General features: G+C 48.9%; 1 protein-coding gene across 1 annotated transcript in view; it reads right to left on the reverse strand.

Moving 5' to 3' along the window:
• The window catches only part of CCDC30 (coiled-coil domain containing 30), a 32,068-nt gene extending 8,491 nt beyond the window's left edge, over nucleotides 1-23,577 (reverse strand). The window contains exons 1-12 of the mRNA XM_015648523.3: nucleotides 23,559-23,577; nucleotides 19,082-19,149; nucleotides 15,252-15,367; nucleotides 13,390-13,482; nucleotides 12,579-12,685; nucleotides 11,638-11,830; nucleotides 7,577-7,675; nucleotides 6,807-6,947; nucleotides 4,627-4,764; nucleotides 3,668-3,816; nucleotides 2,113-2,353; nucleotides 526-699 (exon numbers count right to left, since the gene is read on the reverse strand). Coding sequence (XP_015504009.2) covers nucleotides 526-699; nucleotides 2,113-2,353; nucleotides 3,668-3,816; nucleotides 4,627-4,764; nucleotides 6,807-6,947; nucleotides 7,577-7,675; nucleotides 11,638-11,830; nucleotides 12,579-12,685; nucleotides 13,390-13,482; nucleotides 15,252-15,344 — 1,428 coding nt within the window. The 5' untranslated portion in view covers nucleotides 15,345-15,367; nucleotides 19,082-19,149; nucleotides 23,559-23,577. The remainder of the gene's footprint in view (nucleotides 1-525; nucleotides 700-2,112; nucleotides 2,354-3,667; nucleotides 3,817-4,626; nucleotides 4,765-6,806; nucleotides 6,948-7,576; nucleotides 7,676-11,637; nucleotides 11,831-12,578; nucleotides 12,686-13,389; nucleotides 13,483-15,251; nucleotides 15,368-19,081; nucleotides 19,150-23,558) is intronic.
• Between the last annotated feature and the right edge of the window lie 2,086 nt (nucleotides 23,578-25,663).

Below are 25,663 nucleotides of genomic sequence, written 5' to 3' on the forward strand. Positions count from 1 at the left end.
GAATGAGCAAAAGAGGAATCACAGAAGAAGTAAAGTATGTTTTATTTGGATGCAGTGAAATTTGTCACAGAATCCCAGAGCAGTTTGGTAGGAAGGGGCCTTAAGGATCACCTGGTTCCAAGCCCCATCATGGGCAGGAATAACTTCCGCTACCCCACGTTGCTCCAAGCCATGTTCAACCTGGCCTGGAACATTTCTGAGGATAAGGCAGCGGCAGCCACAGCTGCTCTGGGGCACCCTGTGCCAGGGCCTGCCCACCCTCACACAGCAGGATTTCCTCCAAATAGCCCATCTAACGCTGCCCACTGGCAGTGGGAAGTCATTCCCCCTTGTCCTGTCACTCCAGGTCCTTGTCCCCAGTCCCTCTCCAGCTCTCCTGGAGCCCCTTTAGGCCCTGGAAGGGGCTCTGAGGTCTCCCTAGAGCCTTCTCTTCTCCAGGTGAACACCCCCAGGCTCCAGCCCTCATAGTCGTAATTTCCATGGAGCTGAGGCAGAGCACACTGGGGAGCCTGGCTCTGTCCCTACCTTGGTGCATTCCTGCTGGAGCAGCAGATTTTGCCTCTGGAGGTCGGCATTCTTCTCCCTCTCATACTTGAGCTCCCTCTCGGCAGAGCTGCACAAATTCTGCACCCGCCGCAGATCTTGGCGCAGCTGCTGCAGCTTCTCCTCCTGCTGCTGGAACCTCTCCTCAGACAGACCCTGCAGGAGCAGCAGAAAGTCACACAGAAATTAACTTTAAGGCAGGATAAAGATGATTAAGGAAGGCAGAAGCCAGTAGGATTAAAGGGCATTTGGGCAGGAAGATGCATAAAGTCTGGCATTTCTCTGTCCCTACACTATGGTCTGGCTCCCCTCCCTGTCCCCACAGGGCTTTAAGAGCCATGTGGATGTGGCACTCAGTGAACACGCACTGCTGCGTTAATAGTTGGATTTGATGGTCTCAGAGACCTTTTCCAAGCTCAGTGATTCTATGATTCTCTCCATCACCTCAGAGAAGCCAATACAACTCCTAAGGTGAGGGGGGAGAGATGATAACCCAGATAAGGGAATAAATCCCTGTTAAAACAAACCTGGCCAATCAAAGCAAAGTCACTAGGTCACTTTGGATTCTTGTACCAGAGTCTCACTCAGGCATCCATGCAGAAGTGACATAGCCAGCCCAGCTCCCAGAGGGATCAGGAACACAAGAAAGGTGAGTTGTAGCAGCAGGACAGGAACACAACAGGACAGAGCGTGGACACTGGGAAGTGTCACTGACAGTCTGCAACAGCTCTTGGGAGATAACCGATCTCCTTGGCTCGCTCACCTTCCTGGCACGCACACCAAAGCCTGGGTTGTACCAAAGCCTTTCTTTCCAGCATCACTTTCTGCCATCTCTGGATATGCATTCCCACTTTGCATCTTCACCCTCTGCCCTTGGGACCAGATGGAATTCACTGAAGACCGTATCTGCCTTCTCAGATAATCCCCAGGTAACTTCCCAAGCTGGGAAAAGTCTTGATCCAGTACTGTGGGATCTGGCAGTGTCAGTCATCCTGGAGATCCATTGGCTCCATTGGTTTTGTGGGGATTTCCCCACCTGTTTCTCTCAGGATCCCTCCCCATGTCCACTGCACTCCTTATGTCTTGCTCTGGACAATGGATGATTTGCTTCTCGGATACAATTGGACTCCAATCCCCTACTTCTCATTCCCACCCTGGCCATACAGATAACCTTGTCCTCTCTTCTCTCCCAAATCTTTGCACAGAAGCTGAGCTCCTCCTCAGTCTCCCCATCCTGAGTTCTTCCATCATTTCCTCCCTGTTTAGCAGGGACACCTGCACCTCCCTTTCTCTTTCTCCTTGCCAAGTGAGAAAGGTGAACAAATTCCATAAAAAATTGAATGTTTTATTGAAAAAAAAAAAATTAAAAATTTAAAAATTAAACTGGATAAATCAGTCCAGTTTATCCAAGTCACCACCACATCCAAAAGCATAACACAAGGAAATGAACACATCCCTAATTTCCAACCATTGCTCACACCACAGGACTGGCTTCCAGCCCACTTTAATTATGTTTTTCCCCTCAATTAATGACAAAAAGCAGGGTGCAGATGGCAAAGCTAACCATACCTGTTTCAGGCTCCCCTCTAAACTGTCTGCTGAGCTCTGCCATGGGAGAAACCTGTTCTCCCTCTGCTCCAAGCCCGGAGTCATCCTCCTTGTGTCTCCGCTGGGGCCCTTCTCCCAGGCACTCCGGACGTCACATTTGAGCTGGGCAATTTCTTCAAGCAACATCCGTTTCTCTTCATTGCTCTTTTTGAGCTGCTTTTCCAGCTCCTCCTTCTTCTTGTTGCTCTCTAGTAATTCAGAGCTTGAAGGAGAAATAGGAAAGGAGAGAGATAACTAGACAAATCCAGGGAAAACACCCTTAAAGGGGAAAAACTTGGGAGATGAGAGTCCAGCGATACACTCAAGTGCTTCAGGAGGCTCCAAAGGGGATTCAATCCTGGGTGCAGCAGTCCTGGGCAAGGGTCAGTCTCCCTGGGACATTTCCCACAAAACCACGTGTATGCAAAGGCTCAGCTCTCCCTGGGAGGAGGTTACAGGCTGGATAAGGAATCCTCACAGAGACCCAGGAGCTGCTCTGGACTCAAAGTCACAGGGAAGCACTGGAATAGGGGCTCAGGTGTCCCAGTCCAGCTGTCTGACTTTTCATCACCTGAACTCCATCTCCATTTTCTCCATCCAAGATGAAAGCTGTGGCTGCCCCATCCCTGGAAGTGCCCAAGGCCAGGCTGGATGGGGCTTAGAGAAACCCAGGATAGTGGAAGGTGACCCTGCCCATAGCAGGAGGTGGAACGGGATGAAGTTTAAGATCCCTTCCTCCCCAGAACAGTCTGGAATTCTGTGATTGTGTCCTGGATGTCCAGGCACTGACACAGGCTGTGAATCACCATCCCTGGAAGTGTTCAAAAAAACCTGTGGATGTGGCACTTGGGGACGTGGGCTAAAGGTGAACATGGCAGTGTTGGGAAACAGTTGGACTCAATGATCTTGGAGGGCTTTTACAGCCTGAATGATTCCGTGATTCCTTAGCAGCTCCCTACTGCCTTCTCCTGGTTGTACTTTATCCCAGCTCCAGTAACCCAGGTCACTGTAACCACACTGGATTTAATCCAAGCTTTTGTTTACTAAAGACAGCCTGAGCCCAGGTGCTCCAGCTCCAAATTTGTCCTGATCTACTCAAAAAGGGGAGTTGGACCAACATCTGCTGACACCTCCCCTCAAAAGACACCCAAATTCCAAGGACTACCCAAATCCCCAGTGGGACTAGGACCGCCAGCTGCTGCCAGCAGTGAGCCCTGAGGAGCCCAAACCCACAACAGGAGATTTCTGAGACCCCCTTAGTTCAACTTCAAGAGAAGAATCCTCCCCGCTAAGGTCAGTTCCCATTTAGGCTGCTCAGAATCTGGAAGAGCTTCTAAATATCTAAAGAAAAAACCTTTAATCATGGGTGATCCTGATGGCACAAAGGAAAGTCACCAAAATCAGAGATGCTGATCCAAGGACAACATGAAGATGCCGTTTTTGCTAGGAGCAGCCCCATGGGGAGCTGGAAAAGACTCAATACTTGAGTCAGCAAAGACAAGGAGCAGAAAATGCCACAGCCTTTGTTAAGGTTTACCAGAGCAGTTCTTGTTCTTCCCTCAGGTTTTTGATCTGTTCTTCCAAAAACACTACTTTAGCCATCTGTTCCTCATAGGTCTTTGCATCTGCACAGGGATCTTCTTGTTTCTGCTCCACTTTGGGACTGTCTTGCAGGATTTCAGAGGCCTGTAAGGTCAGAAAACATCACGACTTGGATTTCCTTTGCTCTGATGGAAATCTTTGGAGCCATACAGGACAATCTGGGGACTCCAGGAAGACATGGCTTGTAATTCCATGGCTAAACTATTGCAGTTCTTTCCCCCTCAAAGACACATGTGAGTTTTTTTTTCTGCATGGAAAATAGCTGTGTCTAAACTACCACCAAGCCATGGTTCTTTATTTGATTTCATCCTACTGTGGCACATCTGCAGCTGCCAGGGATTTACAGCATGTGCCAAAACTCTTTACAAAAGCAGCAGCTCTTGGCAAACCAGGAGGAGAAAAAAGTGTGGCTTCAGGTGGCTCTCACAGAGGTGCTCCAGTTCTACCCCAAATACCTTCCTAGGCATGGCTTCTCCACTCCCAGTGTCACCTAACCCTGTAACACCAGGTAACAGCACACCCTGAACCTGAGACTTGAGAAGAAGATGCCAAGAAAATAAAAGGGGCAGGAAAGGAGGAATGCATCAGGACAGAGGAACTCCCAGCTGAATTACAACTGGAGCCTGCCCAGTGTCAGACCTGTTGCTCAGCTGTGATGGACCCAAATCCTTCAGACACAAACACCATTATTCTTACTAAACACCAACTTTGATTGCTAAAGCTTTTTAATCAAGCGCTCTTCTTGAGCTTTCAAACCCAAGTATTGCCTGGTATTTCAATTCTAAGGCACCTTATCTACACCAGGACAAATTTGCTCATATTTGAGCAATACACCCCAGCAGCTCCTGCCTGCATCAGGTACCACAAGAACTGGGAATTCCTTCCATGTCTCACCTCTGGATCTAGCAAAGCACTGTCTTTGTTTAGCTTCTCCTGGGATACATCCACAAGATCTCTGCTGGCTGATGTTCTCTGAAGATTTGGGAAGGTGTTTATGTGGCTTGTGAGCTCCAAGTGGGAGTCAGGCAAACCCTGGAGAGGAAACAACAGTCAGTGGATGAAACACACCTTGAAGGACAAGCTCAGGAAAAGATTTCCCCTCTCAAATGTCCAAAAATCTCTTAAAAACAAGAAGAGATTTCCAGGTGACAGAACCCAATGATTTAATGCAAAGCTTGTTTCCAGCACTGCTGGGAAATGATTCATTGCAGTATAGCTGCTCCATCCAAAGGGAATGAACCCATGTGGGAAACCAGGAATCCACCAAATACATACAAAGATCTCTATGCTAAAGGCTGTTCCTGTCTAACACAGGGCTATGGATTCCATCTCCTCCTGATCCCTTTGATGGGAAAACAGTCCCTCCTTCAGGGAGACCATGGGCCAGTGGGTGGCTGAATTCCAACCAGACTTTCAGGGATGGATGATTTGGATTCAAAGGGTCCCTGGACCATGAGTAGGCTGAACTACTGGGAAGAAAAGGTTAAAAAAGGACTCTCTCATTTCCCCACCATCCCCCAGATCAGACAATTCCTTTCCATATGTGTATTGATAGACTGACCCAGCCTGTTCCTCCCAGCCAGGCTGTTTTCATCCCAAGCTTGAGTTGCAGTGTGGATTTGTTGCAGCATGACTAAGCCCTGGCCTCTAGATGCCACTGTTCCTCCAGCAGCGCCTGAGTCTGTGGAGCTGTGCCAACAGCTCAGGACTTCCGTGGATTTTCACTTGGATTCAAGGAAGTGGCAGGACTCACAAACTGATCTAAGGTCTCTCAGAGTGATAAAAAATGAGATTTGCCATGGCCATGCCCCCCCACTGTCAGTCTCCCATTGCCAAGTCCCTTTGTCCAGGCCACGGATCTGCCAGTCTCCTACATTTTTACTCTAATTTTCAGTCCTTGTCCTGGCAGTCCTTGGACAATTTTGTTGGCACCGCTCACTGTCTCTCCCCTGTAGCCCAGTTGGAATACAGGAGTTCCAGCAACTCCCCAGGAGTTGGTTTAGCACCAAAATTGGTTCAAGCCAAGTGTGCTGAGGCCTTTGGGGAAACCCCAGCAGGATGTTCATTTATCTCTGGGGTATTCAATTCCTGCAATCAATACCCGAGTCTGAAAACTCCCATTCTGCCCTCCAGAGAATCAGGGTTTGGCTACAAAGTTGGAATTACTGATTTGGTATTAGATTCGCTGAAAGGAAAGTATATTCCAGAGTTAGAGACAATGCCATGAGAAAGCTGGATTGAAAACCCTCCACTAAAGGTTTGAAAGGGGCTGGGGTGGAGAAATGCATCAAGAGATGACAGAGAATGAGTTTGGATGCTTCATGGAGCACCCATGTCTTGGGTTGCAATGCAAGATGTAACCAAAAGTATGTATTCTATCACCCTCTGTTAAAACCAGGTGGGGCAGTGTTCTTTATCTCTTCCACAACCCATCCTCCCTCAAGGGGTATATCTTCTGTAAATGGACCACTGAGTGTCACTGCAGGACTGATAAAATTCCAACATCCCATCGTGAGGTGCTCCACCAAGGGGTAGAAGCCAAGCATTTCTACCTGGATATAACTGGAGATTCAGAACACCACAGGCAGCCTTTCTCCACTGAATTCCCAGAGGAGAGAGACCAGACCCATCAACACCACTGGACCTTCAGTGGAAAACTACATGCTTTTATGGGATCATTACTTCAACAGAACCACATCTGTCACTCCAGGAGGTCTGCAGCCACCACTTAATTGGACTGCTACCAACACCCTGACCAACAGGGTGTCAGGCTGTATTCTGACTCTGTCAGTGGGTTGGGGTTTTTTGTTGTTTTTTGGTTTGATTTCTTTATTTTTGTACTACCGCATTTTGATTTTAATTTCCTTAGTAAAGAACCGTTATTCCTATTCCCATATCTTTGCCTGAGAGCACCTTGATTTCAAGATTATAATAATTTGGACATGGGGGGATGGTTTACTTTTTTTGGGGCGGGGAGGTTTCTGCCTGCCTTAGCAGATACCTGTCTTTTCAAACCAAGACAATCCAAAGGCAGCTGGCTCCTGCAGTGTGTTCACCACAGGGGCTGAACATACCTGGCTGCCCAGAACCACCTTCTCAGCCTTCAGATCTTTCCGCAGCAACTCCAGCTCAGATGCCAGTTGCTTTCTTCGTTCTCTCCTCTCTCCCAGATGACTCCCCAACTTGTCTATTGTTTCCTGACAGTTTTCCAACATCTGAAACAAGAAACGTTCAGAGTCACTTCCACAACGTTGTTTTTCTATGCAGAGAGAAGCAGATTGAAGGAAATGTGTCTTCTAGGAAACAAGGAGAGGAGAAAAATGGTTCTCAAAAGTTTTCAGTGGAATTCTGACACCTCTTATCCAGGGCTCACAGAACCTCCACTGACCCAAAACAACTTGGGAAGTTCCTTTCCCATCTCTGTCTGGCTGACACACCAGGCAGATCCAATTGTTGGGCTGGCAAGGAACAAATGGACAGAAAAGTTAACCCAGAACCTGATGAGAATCAGCTTTAAATGTACCTACACACCCCTTGGTTTCAATAAACCCTAAACAAGAATTGAACACCTTCACACAGGCAAAAACTTCAAACTCATTGGGAGACAACAAACTCCTCAGATGGAAGAGCTGAAAACAACTTCCTAAGGGGAGAGCTCATGGAGATCACATTGGCTGCATTCCTCCAAAAATCCATTCATCTACATGATTTGAGGGGCTACAAATCCTCAGGAGAGAGTGACAAAGAACATCCCCAGGAGAGAGTCACTTCAGATACTCATTTAAGATGTTCATTTAAAACATTTCTAAACAGAATAGTTCATTTCGCAAGGAAAAGCTCTCACCTCCTGCATCTCCTGAGCTCCAGATGTCACCTGCTCGTTTCCATTCATCTCACTTTTGTTCTTCTGCACCTTAAACAACTCTGTTTCCAAACTGGTGATCTGAATATGGACAAACCCAAGTTAAAACCAAACCAGGACTCACAACTAAATGCACAACCACTCCTAGAGTGCTCCTTGTGCTGCTGTTATGGGATAAGGCCCATGTTGGAAGCAAGGAACAGCAGAGGATGTGCATGGCCAGCTCCAGCTCATCCCTCATCCTGCTGCTTCCAAGGAGGAAGGAGCCATCGGGACTCAAGCCAGAAAAAGATGGAATTCTGTTCCACAAAATGAGTGGAACAACCCAGGAACATGGTGAAAACTCAAAGCTTACACACATTGTGGTGCTTCCCTGACATGGAGGACCCCAATAAACCCCAGTTTAGATGCTGGGTCATCCTTGCTCCCTATGCTCAGAGTGCTGATCTTATCCAAGCAGATGTTCAGCCTGGTCCACCAGGACTCATCCTGGTCCCTTCACTGCTCATAGGAAGTTTTCAGTCCCTCCAGAAGGGCTCCAAGGACTTGGGATTTGGAACAGCAAAGCAATGACCTCTGAAGTGACTACTGACTTCTGCTCCTTCTATAACCTCCTGGCAGGTGGGAGTTTGGACAAGGTCTCACTCTGCATTTGGATCACCCCACAAAGGCATCTGCCCTTGGGGGAAAAATTATTGGTCCTGAAGTTATAAAGGGCTCAAAGGAGCTTGGAGCAGCCAAGATAAGGATCATCCCAAAGCAGCAGTTCAGCTTCTCTTCCCCATTAGGGATCCCACAGACCCTTTTCCAAAATCCAAGTCTTGGCAGTGGCAGCCCCCATGCTCCGCTGCCAGCAGGAGCCTGGACAGCTTCCCTTTCATTCCTTAGGCTTGAAATCCAGTTTGGGCTTATTTCTAAAATCCCCAGGCTGGACTAACTGCCTGAGCTTGGCTCTCTGAAATGAGCTGGGACACTGGAGGGAGATGAAATCCAGCTCCACAGAACCCCAGACTGGTTTGGATTGGAAGGGAGCTTAAAGCCCATCCAGTTCCACCTCTGCCATGGGCAGGGACACCTTCCTCCACCCCAGGTTGCTCCAAGCCCCATTCAACCTGGCCCCGGACACTTCCAGGAGTGGGGCAGCCACAGCTTCTCTGGACAACCTGTCCAGGGCCTCCCCACCCTCCCAGACAAGAAATCCTTCTATATGTAATCTCAAAGCCAAATAAGTGCCAAGACCCTGCCAATCCCAGCCCATTTCCAAAGAAGCACCTCAAAACCCCTGAGCTTTGCGCTCCCTGATGAGTTCCTGGCACCAACTGGGTCTGCTGGAGCTCCCAGCAGGGAATGGTCTCCAACTCACAAGAAAGCTGCTACAAAACTCTTTTTAAATCGAAGATATGAGCTCACCAATGTTAAAAGTATTAAAAGTGGGGTGAAACACCCAGACTTCTCACAGAAGAGCTAAAGGACAACAAACCCCTCTCCTTTTGCGTGACTGGGTGATAATTTGGGGTTCAGCAAGACCTTGGAGCTCCAAAAGGGATCTCAAATACAAAACACACCTCCCCTCCTCACCCCCAGCCAGCCTTTGGTCAGAAGTTTACACTTAGCAAGGCATTTCTTTATTGTCCCTCCAAGACCTTAACTTTTAAGCACTTAATTTGGGCTCTAAAATCCCATGCCAGCAGCAGAACAATCCTCACTCTGTATCCTGCTGGCCTGGTCCTGAGTCACAGCCTGACTAGCCAAGGTTTCTGCAGCTGTGCCAGGACCAAAAACCCTCCCAAGTCCTTCCCAGCTGGGGCAGGACTGGCAAACACCCACCAGCACTGCCTTGCCCAGGCTCCAGACTCTTCCTTCCTCATCTCCAGGGCTGTTAAAGCCCCCTGGGAATGCAGTAATCCTCCAGCTAAGAAGATGGATCTATCCAAGGGTTAAATAGGTGTCCATCCCACCTCTGATCCATGGCCCTGCATCCCTCAAAATGGTTATTTTCTAGCTGCCAAGCCTCTGCAGACAAAATGCCTCATATCTCCTTGGCTCCCAAGCATGGCATTCCCAGCAATCTGTGTGACAACCCACAGAGCAAAGCGGGGATTTGTGCAAACACATTGTGTTTGATTTGTGGGGGGCTGTGTTAACTCTGGTCCAAGGGGGAAGAGTTTGGTGTGAACTGAACGAGCCTCAACTCAAACCAAAGCACTGCCATGGTGGACGGACCCTTTTCCATCCCATCCCAGTGCTGGCCCATGGCTCCTCCAAGACAGGAGACAAACATGGTGACACTGGCACCCTCATTAAGGTATTTGAACTTGCCTTCAGCCTCTTTTTAGAGGCTTTTCCAGAGGCTACTGACTGGGAATTCCTCATCTCTTCCTTTGAACAATCCAGCTTGGAGCTGTGTATCCACGTGGGATATGCTGGCACTGTCTCTGACGGTGTTTTAACCCAACACCAGGTGTTAAGACATGTTAGAACTCGCTGAAAACCGGGGGCAGCTAAAACCTCACCTCAGAAACCTCCTAGGGGCAATCTGGATTGGTGCAGCTGCCAGTCAGGAAAGATCAATCAATCCAGGCCCACTGCAGAGAGAATTTCCAGCACAGACAGAGGGCAAAGGGCAAGAGCCCCAGCAAGGAAGAGGTCCTGGCCAGGCAGCGGAGTCTCAGCCCATGGGAAGGACCTCCTCAGCCCGCCTTTGTGGGGAGAATCCCACCTACCTACCTGGCCAGTCCAAAAAATCTGTTTTCTTCTGTTCTCTCTGGTTGTGAATTCCCCAGCTGCTTTCTCTGTAAGGGATCAGGTGCTCTGGCAGTGGTGCTCCACACTGAATTTTCCCTGGGGAAGCATTGCCAGCCCAGCCTGTAGTGCCAGTGCTCCTCACAGAGCTACTCCAGAGGGATGGAGAGTCTTCTCAGAAAACTGAGGCTGAAAACCACCCTGACAAAGGCAACATCAGCCTAAGAGGCTTCAGCCACAATTTACCCCTTGCTCAGAGTATGGAGGTGGCCCTGCAGGTGCTCAAGGAGGCCTCCAGTGTTGCCATGGTTCTGAAAAACCAGATGTTCAATAAGTGCTTCACATCTGTGATTTCCCAAAGGTTCCCACTTGTCACATGCAAATAATAAAGAACTTCTATCCTGAAGTCAAAGCATGATTTGAGTGGACTTGTCCTGTTAACAGGAATAGATCCAGGTTACCCTGGGATGAGGGTACACAAAATCAAGTAAGACCCAGGTTAGGAAGATGCCACTGAGGTCACATCTTGATCAGGATTGAGTAGAGCTTCTCAAGATGGATCTCAGAGCTCTTCCAAGAGAGGTGACCAGCCCCGCTCACAGCAGCTGCTGCACCACAAGATAAGAAAAATTTCCTGTCCCTCAATTTGTGTGTTTAGAGGGATGTTCCCAGGCAGTGCAGATCCTGGGCCTTCACACTCAGCACTGTTTGACAGATCTCCAAGATCCTGTCCCTGGGGAAAAGCAAGAGTGTAATCTTCTGCCACCAGGACACTTAGCTGGTGGTATTTCCTGGGATCAAGGAGCATCAGTGTCCCAGACAGTAGGGTCAGATGTGATATTGGGAAGGAATTCTCCCCTGTGAGGATGGGCAGACCCTGGCACAGGGTGCCCAGAGCAGCTGTGGCTGCCCCATCCCTGGAAGTGTCCAAGGCCAGGCTGGACAGGGCTTGGAGCAACCTGGGATAGAGGAAGGTGTCCCTGCCCATGGTAGGGGGCTTTAAGGGTCCCTTCCCATTCAAAACAGACTGGGATTCTGTCAGGGGGAATAGAGATGGAAAAGACAACGCTGCCATAATACTGGGGAATGTGCCCTTGCAACCTAGAGTCACTTACTCCCTGCTGGGATTTTTTCCTTCTCCCTCTCTCCCAAACTGGCAGGTTTTTCTGGCTGTTTTTCTTGCCAAACTAAACACAGCAGAGTGCAGGGCCAGGTCAAACATCATGCTGTTTTTCCAATAAGAGAGAAAAGCAGATAGAATGAAAGAAACCCAAACCTTATCTCTCCTATTCCTTACTCACTTTCTGGTGCAGTCCCTCCACCTCGCTCTCCAGCTCTTGCTTCTCTTGCTCGGTTTGGATCTGTGTCTCTCCCAGAATTGATTCCAGCTCTTCATTGCGCTCAATCAAACCCTTGTGCTCCTGCTCCAGTTTTTGCAGCTTGTGAAGGAGCTGGGAACTCCTGCCCTCAGTGTTCTCCACGGCTTCACAGCACCTGCACACCAAAACCCGGCATCACCAAGGCTGGAACTGCATCCCAACTGCTTCCCACCAGCGAGGAAAAGCCAAGGTTTTCCTCATACACTCCTACTGATTTCCAGTCTCATATCCAGCGTGGCCTGTGCCTGTCTTTATTTAGATGGGAATTAGAGGTGATGGGATCTACACAAGGAATGATGAAGATCTGGGCAGGAAACAGGTCAGGTATGAGGCTGCCAACAGCAGTGAGACAACAGCAAATTCAGCTGCTTGAGAATCTGAAGGGAAAAGAGCCAGAGGGATGAGATCAGCCCCGACTTCCTTCCCAAACCTGGCAGAAGAGGTGCAGCAGCTCCTGAGCAGGTATTGGGAGAACAAAGCTTTGAATTCCCTTTAGAATAAACCCCTGTTTATACATTTATGGTTGAAAGCCACGTGTTTTGGTGCACTCCTAGAGAGCAAACAAACCCAAAGAAAACTTCCCAGCACCAAAACAGGTTTAATAACAACATTTCTGTCTGCAGACTGCCCCCAAAGCCTAACTCTCTTCTTTTAGGAAAGCAACAAACTGGAGGAAGTGTCAGCATTTAACTGGAAGAAGTAAATCCTCAGGACTGCATCTCCTCCAAATTTTTGTATTTGGGAGCAGAGGAACAAAGTCTAAAAGAGTATTTAAAACAATTCAATAATCAAATAATACTGCAAGAGAGAGCACCAGAGGCACAGCACCAGGAACCAGTGGAAGTAAAAGGGGTACTTCTCACCTCTTGTGGAGAGTTTCAACACCCTGATCTCCATGTTTCTGATATGGAGCAGTTCTACTGGCACTGGTGTCTCCATCAGCTCCTGCTTCTTCCCACATGCCCTGTGCCTGAGAGAAAATCAACATTAGCACAGAACTAGGATTGAGATCCCAGAATCCCAGGATGGATTGGGTTGGAGGGACTTTAAAGCTCATCCTGTTCCATGGGTAGGAACACCTTCCACTATCCCAGGTTGCTCCAAGCCCCATCCAACCTGGCCTTGGACACTTCCAGGAATGAGGCAGCCACAGCTTCTCTGAGCAACTTGTGCCAGGGCCTCACCACCCCCATAGCCAGAAATTACTTCCCCATATCCCATCTGACCCTGCCCTGAGGCAGTGGGAAACCATTCCCCTTGGCCTGGCACTCCAGACCCCTGTCCCAAGTCCTTCTCCAGTTCTTCTGGAGCCCCTTTAGATACTGGAAGGGGCTCTGAGCTCTCCCTGGAGCCTTCTCTTCTCCAGGTGAGCACCCCCAGCTCTCCCAGCTTGGCTCCAGAGCAGAGGAGCTCCAGCTCTCGGAGCATCTCCCTGGCCTCCTCACTCAGCTCCAACAGCTCCACATCTTTCTCGTGTGAGCAAAGTGATTCCAAGGCCACCTGTGTTTCTCAGAAATAAAACCCATGAGACACGGCAGCTTCATCTCTTGGCCTGAGGAGCAAAATCCTCCAACCCCAGAACATCCAGGTTGTCATGAATAGCTAGGGTCTGGGATGCAGAGGGGACCATGTTTTTCTGGAATGGCAAAGAAGGAGTAAACACCCTGTAAACACCTGCAGTGAGGCCATTCCAACTCCCTCAGCCGGTGGAAGCTCTGGCCTCTCACTCCGCTGGTACTCACAGATCTCCTCCTTGAGCTGCTCCACCTGAAACACCAAACACCTGCTTTGAGTTTTGGTGAACATTCCATTTTCGTATTTATTATTAATTTATTACTATTCCTTATCCTGAGGGATTGGTTGACATCTCGTGGCTGCTCCAGCTGCTGAGTGGCCTCAGACAAGGAGCAGCAAAAGTGGGAATGTTGCTGCTCCAATCCATTAAAGGGTGATTTTCCTGAATTTTTTTCACTTCCTGACCACACCCACATTATATCAGATTCCAACTGCTATTTCTGAGGACACCTTTCAGTGTCTTCCATCCGTGGGATCAATGGAATTCCATTACCAGTAGCAGCTCTTGGCCCCACAGTCACAGCTCATCCCAGGCCAACTGCCCAGCCCTGCATTTCATAACCCCCAGGCAAGAAAACACCTTTCAGGACACAGAGCTGCTGTAGTTGGTAACAAAGGGTATTTTCTACTACTATAAACTAAAAATTTTGGGGTTCCCAACTTCTCTGCCAAGAGTTAAACCCCATTCCTAAGGAATTAAGGGGATCTGTTTTAAGCTTAACATGTGGCTGGAACTGATCTCAGTCTGGCTACATTTTTTCCTGTTCCGTGACCACAATGTGATACATATATCTGCATGTTTTTTGTCTATATAGACCTGTACATATGTATAAAAATATATAAATAAATAGGTTTTATTATTATAGTTCTATTTTTTTATAAGCTATGCATGTACTTGTGTATCTACAATGACTGAAAGGAGCAATGTCCTACAGTAAAGAAAACATTATTTGGAATAAAAACTAAGTAAGCAGAGGAATTTGAACTAAGTTATGAGTTTTTTTTCCTCTCCAGAAAGAGACTGTACTGTAAATACAAGGTTTGAGGTGACAGATGTGGAAAAACCAGCAACTGTTTTAAATGCAAGGAACAAAACTATAAAAAATTCTGTACTATAAAAAATACTGTAAAATTCTGAACACCTCCAGTGGGAATAAATCCCATTCAAGATATTATCTGATAAATATTGTTTGAAAAGTATCTTCTCAGAGATACTTCTATTAATTTAGCAATACTCATTTGACGTGAAAGAACTACAAGACAGCCAAGAGCTCTCAGTGCTGGGATGGCAGAGGCAATTTCAGGCTCTCAAAGGCCGATCTAAGGAAATCAAGAGACAAGAACAGCAACGGATTTTGTGTCCAATGATATATATTTTAATAGGAAGCAGACTCTTCTATCCCTTCCCTGTTGGCAACTTCAGTAAGGAATTATCTGGTTGATAGTTCCTTAATTACTCCTTAATTCTAGGTGGCATTTAGAGAACCCTGGCTGTATATCACCAAGCATTTAACTAATAGTGATGTAATAGTCATGTAAGTCATTTCATTATGAGAACCCACAGAAAATAAGCAAATCAATCAATGTGGCTGAGTTAAAAACCAAAAGGACTGAGAGGGATCAAAAATAAGCACATATTTCAAATGGATTTCAAACCAGCTGGTGGGGCTTTTTGACTAAACTTGGGTAAACTGAATTCTTTAATCCAGTCCAGGGAAAGGCATATGTGCTCCTCACTCTGTTTACTTTACTCTTCCTCTATCGAAGGAAGATCCCAGAGCTGCATTCTGCCTATTTCCCAAATTTTACTGCTCCATGAACCATGACACAGCCAAACTGCAGCTCTGGAAAGAATGGGCATAGAACAGGGAGGGAAAAGGTGAAGGCAGGGCAGGTTTGGGAGCAGGGATGACTTCCAGGGGCCAGCCCAGGATTGTTGACTTGGCTTGGTGGATCCTCACCAGCTCCAGGAACGCTTTCCTCTCCAGGTCGAGCATCTGGACCCGTGCCCGCAGTGCCAGGATCTCCTTGTCCAGCTGGCTGTTGTGCTCCATGGCCTTCTGGAGCTCAGTCCTATCTGGAGACAGCAGCACTGGGAAAGTGGTCACTGGTTTGGCCCTACCAGGCCCTGCCTGGCCCACACTCCAAGCATGGATTCCAGGCTGATCCCACACATAGGAAAGGTGGAAGGCAGCATGGACATGTCCCACATCCACACCCACTGCGAATACATCCTGCATCCATATGGGAATACATGCCACATCCACTGGGAGCACATCCCACATGGTAACACATCTTTGTGGGACACATCCATGTGGGAGCACATCCCACATCCACGCCATCTCCCTCCAACAGCAAAGGTTGATGTCCCGGGAGATCCAGGCTCAACAGCAGTCTCTCCATCATTATTTCAGGGATTCAGTTTGCCTCAGGATTACAGAGGTAAACCTCATTTAAATCACTCACATCACCTAATATGGGTTTTACTTTCTCTTTGGAAGACCTCAACAGCCACATTTTGAATTTTCACCATAAAATCCATCACTGCCCCAAGCAGGAACAACCCCAGCCAATGTATCCGTGTTGTCCACACATTAAAATTTAATGGAATGGCCACAACTGGAAAAATTGCACACCAATTTTTCAGTGCATCAATGAATAAATTAATCCCAACACCAATTAATGCAGATTCCCAATACTTCTAGGGCAGAAATAGGAAAAGATGTTTCCATGAGGAGCACATGTTGAGGACACACTGGTATCCCCCTGTCTCAGGAGACAATTTTCCTTAGAGAAAAACGAAGAAATATTTTTCCCCTTTCAGCTTAACCCAGGGCACAGGAAATATCAGTTTAAATTTGACTTCTATTCAGGCAAAAAAAATTAAACAAATCTACTTTTTGGTTCCAATTTTGAAAAAGCAACAAATTCCTTTTTCAAACAAATATTCTGATATTGGCTTTTCAGTTGTGTCATTTAAAATAAAAAGAAAAGAACATCTTCACAGAATCACAGAATGGGTTGGTTGGATCATCTCATTCCAACCCCCATCTTCCATCAGAATGGAAATTTTACTCAAAACTCTGTTGACCACTACACAAATTGATTCTAAAATTTTTAATAAAATGATGATTAAAAGGTTGACAAAAGAATAATAAAATTCCAGCTCTTTTTCTCTTGCAAAATCCCTGACCACCCCTTATTTTCCCATTCCTTCTTCTGCTTTTCCCCCTCAGCTGCCTTCAGGGCTGACCACAGGGGTGATTCCACAAGGACAACAGTGTTTGGATGTGGCAGCCTAGTTCTGCTTTGGAAAAACCTCGCAACATTCCTCATGCACTTTGTTAAATACCATTTAAAGCCTTTCCTCACAAAAATACCACTAACTGGGCTCAAACTGGTCACGAATTCTTCCCTCCAATGCACACAAGTATCACAGTAAAATATGCTGTTTAAGGGGATTTTACTAAAGATGAGTGACCCCAGATTAAGTCTTTCGTAGCAAATCCATTGATTCGCAGAGCAGTTGGCTCGGAGCTCACCAGGAGGAGAAGCCATGCAGAAATACAGAACCAGAGACGCCACTGGGACGTTGTCTCCCTCATTTTGCACACACAGCACAACAAATACCCAAAACAAAGCAAGCATTAAACCCTTACTCACATTTTGTAAAGCCTCGTATTCATCTAACACCTCAGAAAGCACAGATTTCCCTGCGCAGACTACAATCCGTGGGAATCCCAGGCTGGAGCCCGTCTGTGCTCCAGAGAGTCAGCACAGGAGCTGCCACATCACCCACCCCATCCCTGGGGACTGTGGATCGATCCCCACCACCTACGGGGATGAAATGGCTGGGAATGATGGAGCTGGAGAGGAGCTGCTGGGGCTGGAGAGGAACTCTCAGGCCTGGTACTGAGTGTGAGCACCAAGGGCAGTGCCAGGACCTGAAATTCTGCCCTAAACCTGCCCCAGGTAGTGCCAGTCTCCTGAAGGGAGTTGGTCCCTGCAAAGGACCAAAAAATGAAGCCTATCCCATTTTACCCCTGCCACGGGCAGGGACACCTTCCACTATCCCAGGTTGCTCCAAGCCCCATCCAACCTGGCCTTGGACACTTCCAGGGATGGGGCAGCCGCAGCTTCTCAGGGCAACCTGTGACAGGGGCTCCCCACCCTCACAGCCAAGAATTCCTCCCCCATTCCCCCTTGTCCTGGCACTCCAGACCCTTGTCCCCAGTCCCTCTCCAACTCTCCTGGAGCCCCTTCAGGCACTGGAAAGGGCTTTAAGGTCTCTCCAGAGCCTTCTCCAGGTGGACACCTCCAGCTCTCCCAGCCTTGCTCCCAAGGAGCTCCAGCCCTCAGAGCATCTCTGCGGCTTCGCTCCAAGAGTGCTCCCTGTGCTGGGGATCCTGGAGCTGGAGCAGCGCTGCTGGGGGAATCTCTTCAGAGAGGAGCAGTCACGATGCTGTTTGGCCTTTGGGGTGCAAACACACACTCCTGGCTCATGTCCAGCTTTTGATCCACAAGAACTCCCAAATCCATCCCGCAGGGCTGCTCTCCATGAATTCTCCCCCCAGCCTGTGCTCATTTTTAAGATTGCCCCGACCCAGGTACAGGGACTTGAAGTTCAGGAGCTTCCCTGGACCACTGCTCCACATCCCTCTTTTTTCTGGAGTTACATTCCTGCTCCACTGCATCTGCACTGAGGGGTCATCCCCTCAGAGGGGGTTCTAAGACTCAGAACATTGTTTGCCATTGATATTTGGCATTTCAGAGGGTGAATTAGCACATGCCATGAATCCAGAAGGCATTTTCCTGTGGGTTTCTCCGAGCTGACTGCACAGAGAGGCAGGTTTGTATCCCACCTTTCTGTTTTCCTGGGGGTGCAATTAAACAATAAATTCTGCTTGAGCAGTCTGGCTAAAAGCTGAATTCCTGTACCAGACAGGAATGTGTCCAGCCCTTCTTTCCAAGAGTGGAACAGGTCAGCTGGGAACAAGCAGGGCCACACATTCCAGTAAAGAGAGTAAGAGGAGCAATTAACACCTTAATCTGTAACATTAATGGTTTCTGCAAAACAAGTGGGACACTCCTGGGAAAAATGGAGTGTTTAATCAACAGTTTCTGCCCCACAGGCATAGACAGCAATGATATCACTGGGGAGAGTAATCAGTCCTGTCAGGGAGAGGGATACTGTTCTGGGTGGGGGGGAACAAATCTCCAATGTGTCCTTCACCTGATTAAAAACACAGAAAGAATGCCCAGGGTAAGAACTGTGGAGAAGCTGTGGTTGACTGTAAACAAAGAGCATTAGATTTGTAACAGTTCTGAGGAAGCATTCAAGGCCACGTTGGAGCAATCTGGTCTAGTGGAAGGTGCCCCTGATCACTTCCAATTCAAACTGTTGTATGATTCCACTCCTGCCAGCAGGAAGAAACAGAAAAGAACAAGGGAAGGAGCCCTGACCCCTACTTGAGGTCTTGGTCCCTCTGCACTGCTTGGAACCTCAGGGACAAACAGCTTGCGGAATCCCAGAGCATACCTGGACTCCAGTTCCACAGAGACATGGCCATAAGTCAGGAGTAGGTGGAAATTAGTGGCCTTGGAACCATAGAATCAGAATATCCTGAGCTGAAAGGCACCCACAAGGATCATCTAGTCCGACTCCTGGCCCTGCACAGACACCCAGCAATCCCACCCTGTGTCAATTATGCTGTAGGATTCCAGCTGCCACTTCCAGCTTTCTTATCAGCACTGCCCACTCTGCCAGGAAATATGTGACCTGTTCACTTACAGCACTGCAGGAGATCTGGGATAAACCTTCCTGCTCCAGCATCTCTTCCACCTCCTTCAGCTGGGTTTCTGGAAGGCAAGGCAAGGCTTGGTGTCAGCAGAGGAGAAACAAAGGGCAGGGTTTCCTGGAGATCTGTCCCAGCTCCTCTAAACATTCCTCACTGCAACAGCCCCATTTCTCCTGGAGCCAAACAGTTCCTCAAGTCTGTCCTGCTTCCCACCTCCCTCACTGCCTCCCATTCCCTGCCATCCATTATCTCAGCCCTATTCCCTCTCTCCCAAGGTTTCTCTTCACATATGCTTGGCAGGCAGGAAAGGGCATGACAGGACCTACTTCCCCAGGCAAAGTTCTCCCTGGTTTATCGTCAGTCCCTTCAACCCCAAGTACAGCTCGGTAAACATTAAACACCAGATTAAACAGAGAATCATTAAGATTGAAAAGACCTCCTAGATCATCAGTTGTGACCCTCAGATCATCGAGTCCAACCTTGGAGAGAAAGCAAACAGATGGACACAGAGTCACAGATGTTTTCTTTGGCAGGAGACACACAAAATACCAGATCACTCCTAGAGAGCATCACTATTTTCCCAAGGAGTGTCTAGGAAGGAGGCAGATCTGAACACCTTTAAGAATTAAACTTCCAGTGCTTCAATGTTTATCCAGAAATTATAGCCAGGAAGACTCTGTACTGGGAAAAACTTACAGACTCAAGGGTCGCTAAGGCAGAAAGGCAACAACAGGATTTGCAGGAGTCAGTTTATGGCTGGGCACCGTTGCACAACCAAGTTGTTAAAAAGACCCCCTGGTTGGTGTGGTTGGAATTTACCTTCCAGGAGAAAATGAGGAACCTTTGGTGTCTGGCATGATGAGGGCAGCAACTCCTGCATTGGATCCAGCAGCTTATGGAGCCAGGGGAGGGCTTTTCAAACTCTCCCTGTGTAATTCATATTAAAACCAAAACCAACAGACCAAATTTCTAGCCCAAACCAGATCATAAAGGCTTCCAAGTGTAGTAAGATGGGAAGTGCAGGAAATTGTATAGAGGTAGGAGGGATATTCACACTCTTTCCCTGCTCCAGGATCTAGAGTTGGACAGCAGAGGTTCAGCAGAGCAAATATTACTGACACAGGACATACAGAGCCCTGGACAAGCCTGTCCCTCACTGTCATGCACTGATTTAACACAGGACCTAGCACAATCATATCCTGAGGCTCTGATCAATCCCATGTTTCCACTCTGTGCTTTGCAGCCGGCTCCATCCAGTCCTGTGGATGGAAAACACCCTGCGGTTTCCCAGGCGTCTTCCCCAGGGAGACAAAGCACAGCCTGGTCAATACAGGGTCAAACAGGGCTCCCCAGAAGCTTCCTGCTGCAGCAGAGCAAACAAGGCAGGATGCAGGATCCAAACTGCTCCATGGGCCTCGGGAAGAGCCCATGGATCACACTAAACCGAACCTCAACCTGCCTGGCACCTTCCTCCCATGGTTTTGCCAAATCCCAGCTAAAACGAACAGAAACTGCTCTGGTTTATGCCCAGGATGGGAACCCATGTGCGCAGAACCACCTTCACCTGCCAGTGCTCCCCTTGTCCCCAGCCTGCAACGCAGGATGTAGTATCACTTTAGATCCCACACATAATCCAGAGACTGCAGAGGAAACAGGATTTGTGAGGATGAGGGGGGTCTGCCCATACATCACAGGTTACCTATGAGTAAACCCCACTGATTCCTTACAAACCCATTCCTTCCCCCACCCAGTGTCTGGGAAGAGCCAACCCCTGCCCAAGGCACTGTCACACAACAGCTCCACTGGCATCTCCCACCTCTGTCCACGCTTGTTTGAAAGCAAATTTTATATTAATATTTGTATTTTGCTACCCCAGGAATACTCTTGAGAAACAGCAGCCACATCACCCCACCACAACCCTACATCCTCCAGCCCTGCTGGATGTGTTTAACCAGCCCAGCTGTTACAACAAACAAGCTCAAACCCTGACTGGTTTTTCTTTTAATTCCACTTTTTAAACAAATCCAGGCAGCTTCCCCCAGCACTGTATTTCACTGCCATTCCAGCTCTTTTTCAGGAAGGCTTTTGGGAGCACCATCGATCTCCAACAACCTCCAACAACACCCGGCACATTCATTGCAAGAGCATCAGAAACGGATCAGGAACTGCCTGGAGGGAAGGAAAAATGTCACTCTGGGCAGAGGTATCAGATGACTTGATGCTCAGCTCGATGGCCCAGCATCAACCAGCCTTCTGCCTGTAGGAACCTGTGAGCTCAGGATGGGCAGGAAGCAAATGTGTGAGCAGAGATTTACTTTTTATCAAAAAACGTGTGGATGTGGCACTTGGAGGAACGGTTGGATTTGATGACCCTAGAGAGCTTTTCCAACCTAAACGTTCCCATGACTCCAAGAATTCCAATGAAAAGCAAAGGCCTGGGGAACAGACACAGGGATGCAGCATAGAACCCTCCAGCAGGGACACATTAGAGACCTGGAGCAGCCCAACAGAGGCCTTTGGGATTGTGCAGCATCTCCAGCACAAGCACATCCAGCCACTCCATACTAGAGATGGCATGGGGAATTTTTTTATGAAGAGGCTGACCTAGAATCAGGGAACCACAGAATATCCTGAGCTGAAAAGGACACACAAGGATCATCCAGTCCAACCCCTGACACAGGACACCCCAACAATCCCACCCTGTGCATCCCTGGGAGCATTGTCAAAATGCTTCTGGAGCTCTGGCAGCCTTGGGGCCAGGACTATTCCCTAGAGAGCCTGGTCAGTGTCCCACTACCCTCTGGGGGAGAAACCTTTTCCTGACATTCAACCCAACCCTCCCCTGACACAGCTTCAGCCATTCCCTCATGTCCTTTCCCTGGTCCCAGAGAGCAGAGATAAAATCCTACTCCAGAGGAACTGCAGCCTGGGATGAGGTCTGCCCTCAGCTTGCCCTCAGCCTCCTCTGCTCCAGCTGAACAAATCTGGATAAAAGGAACAGTCACTCAATAAAGTGCTCTACAAGGACCCAAAACATCTCGGTGCTGCACCTCTCCCTGCAGGTGACAGCCCAGAGGAAGCAGGGCTTCCAGATTCTTAAATTATCCACACACATATCAGGACAGCAGCCAGTGCCAGCAGTGAGTCAACAAGTCCTGAACTTCAAAATCTGAGTGATACCCCAAAAAAATCCCTCCAGAAACACTACAGCACCAAAGACACAAAACCCCTTCAGGGACAACACACTGGGAACAACTGGATGGCAACCAGCAATCCCTCCTGAATACACCGAGATCCACAGACAAGGATCTCAGCTTCCATTCCAGGGGTACTCATTGCTCAACATCCTCAGGAATCCCTAAGAAATGGAGAAAGTCCAAAGGAGCAGAGCCACCAGGAAGAAATTGCCACGCTCCAGCTTTGGGGACATTCTGTCCTTCTCCTGCCACGTTGTGGAAAGGGAGAGAACCAGGAACAGAGTTTTCTGCCACAGCAAGACTCTCAAGAGCTCAATAGTCATTTTAACCATTGTAAGCAGCCTTTTCACCAGAAACCACGGCTTTAAGTGCCCAGAGACATCAAATTTTTACGTAAATCCATCTTTGGTGTCACACCACCAGATGTGCTCCCTGAAAACCTAACTGATGCTCAAAATTTCCCCTGAACTCCTGTATTTTCTGCCCCAAAGCCTGAATTACAAAGAAGCTCCAAGCTGCGCCATCACCCCCAATTTTATCTTAGGACCAGGACAATACAGCTCACAGAAGGAGTTAATGGTGACATGGACTATGAGCACCACTGAAAGTGCAACAGCAGACTGAAGAAAATCAAGAATTAAACCTAGCAAAAGTGACCCTAGAGTTTAAAAATAAATTATTGCAAATTAAATAGGTGAAATTATTTGTTTAAACAAAATTACTGAAACTCTGAGGGGCCCCGAGCAACTTGGTCTCGTGGAAGACGTCCCTGCCCATGGCTGGGGATGGATTTGGATGAGTTTTAAGGTCTCTTCCAAACAAAACCATCCTGGAATTCCGTGACAATGAGCACACCCAATTTTTGAATTGTCAGAACAATTCCTGTCCCTCGCATTGTTTTTAAAAATGTGGAGTCTGTGTAAAACCAAAGCCAAGAGCAAATTCACTGACTTGGTGGAAGCAACAGATTAAAATTTAGAGCTGGAAACCAAAGAGCACCATCAATTCTGGTCTTCAAACAGGCTCTGGAAGATGCTTCGTGCAGCAGTAGAGCTACATGGAGAACCTGCCAAACTCCCTGAATAAAGGCAGTGAAAGCAGGCAAGGACCTCACAAATCTGTTTCAACAGCTCATTACCACTTTTAGCAACTTCTCAAACAACAAACCACTGCAAACTCCCTAAAAAACACTGCTCAGCTCTCCAAGAATCTTTGCAGACCAAACACCTGCCAGTGCATTCCCAGGGGCCACACTCCAGAAGGAAGGGATTACCCTGTTGCAGCTGTAGCTGTGCCAGCTCCAACCTGAGCTGCTCATTCTCCTTCTCATATTCAGAGGCGATGGCATCCTGCTCTTCCATCAGCGTATGGACATAGCCCACATCGCTTTCCACCTGGAATAATGAAAATCCAGCTATTCCCATGTCTGCCGGTGCCTCCAGTGAGCCAGCAGCACAAAAAGTTCTCCAACCCATCCTGTTTACAGGATAACCTCAAATATTTGCAGGACAAATGTCTTATGCCTTTGGAACACCTGGGAACGGTAAAACTTTGACGGAGTTCAGGAAGTCATGAAGCTATGGGAGTGCTGGGATGTGGGGAGCGTTTGACCATGGCTCTTTGGGAGCTGCTGAGCTCACCAAGTGCTTTTGATGCCCAAGATGAGGAATGGGGACATAAACCCCAAGTTCCCAAGGGCAGCAGCATAGCAATGACACACCTGAACCTGCCACTGCACAGAGGGGGATCAGTGGATACAGGCCTAGATGGGGTAGGTTAACCCCAGGCGCATCCCAGAACCACTGAGGTTGGAAAAGGCTCCCAAGTGTCCAACCTGTGACAAAACTTATCTCGTCACCAGATCAGAGCACTGAGTGCTACATGCAGTTGTTCTTTGGACTCCTTCAGGGATGGGGACATCATCACTGCTCTGGGCAGCTCCTACCTATACCTGACAACTTTTTTGTTATAAATACACTCGAGAGAGTGTTAAAATTGATTAAAGAAAAGTTTTATTAATTATAGCAAGCAAGATAATAAGCAAATCACAGCGCGCTGACGGCCAGAAAGTAACCCACTTCTGGCCGTGTCTCCGTGCCCCCCCCGCATTCCCTTTTATCTGTTCGGCTCTTCTGCTGAGTATTTTCCTGAGTTCTTTTTGCGCCTGCGTTCTTCCAGCCTTCAGGGGTTTTTTCCTGGTCTCCTTCTGCCCTCTTGTGATCACAAGATTCTTCCTCCTCTGACCTTCTACCCCTTTCGGAGGTTTTAATCGCGGCGGCTTTCTGGAATTCAAAGAATCTCGGCAAGGCCATAACAACCATGCCAGCGTCAGTATCAACCTTCAATGTAATCGTGATTCTACACAACATAGCATTACAGAACATCATGTTTAGTCGAACAAAAGGGTCTCTGTTTATCACATTTTTCAGTGAAGAAATTTCTCCTCATGTCCAAGCTGAATCTCCCCAGGCACAACTTGAGGCCATTTCCTCTTGTCCTGTCCCAATTCCCTGGGAGCAGAGCCCGACCCCCCCCCGGTTGCCCCCTCCTGTCAGGGAGTTGTGCAGAGCCAGATGGTCCCCCTGAACCTCCTTTTCTCCAGGCTGAGCCCCTTTCCCAACTCCTTCAGCCACTTCTCAGATTCTCCCTTCCCCAGCTCCGTTCCCTTCCCAGGACAGGCCCCAGCCGGGCCCGCTCTCCGGCCCTTACGTCTCTCATGTCCTGGGCCCGCCGACGCTCCAGCTCGCCCAGCTGGGTCTCCGCTCGCCGCAGAAGCCGCCAGGCCAGACCCAGGTGTCCCTCGGCTGGGGCGGTGGGTTCGGCGCCCTCCACCTGCAGCCAGCGCCGGATGGTGTCCGCCGGCACCAAGAGCTCCGCCTGCGGGGCAGCGAGAGGAGCCATGATAGATGGGGGGCCGCGGGGACCCCGGCCTCCTCGGCCCGATCCTGACGGTACAATCCATCCCCCGAAATCCCCCCCGGGCCGTCCGGTGCCGAGGGTATAACCAATACCCTGAACCGCCCCTTGGGCCGGCTCCGGGGGTACAACCGGCCCCCGACACCCCCCGGCCGGTCCCGGACACCCACCCGGAGCAGCCGCGAGCGCGGCCATGCGGCGGGACACACACCCCCGGCCCCACGTCACAGGCCACGCCCCCCGCTGCAGCCGCGCGCCCATCAGCAGTGCAGGGACTGCACCGCCTGAGGCCACGCCCCCAGCACGTCTCGTGGAGCGGGAGGTCGCGCCCCCCACGCTCCCGCCTGGCTCCGTGACGCCCCCTGGCGGCCGGTGGCGGGCGCAGCGCCGCTCCCGCCGGGGTCACCCCCGGGTCACCAAACAGGGCCAAAAGTTCCCCCGATTTTCTTCTAAACCCCAAGC

Source organism: Parus major, chromosome 21, assembly GCF_001522545.3.
Source record: "Parus major isolate Abel chromosome 21, Parus_major1.1, whole genome shotgun sequence".
Lineage (NCBI taxonomy): Eukaryota > Metazoa > Chordata > Aves > Passeriformes > Paridae > Parus > Parus major.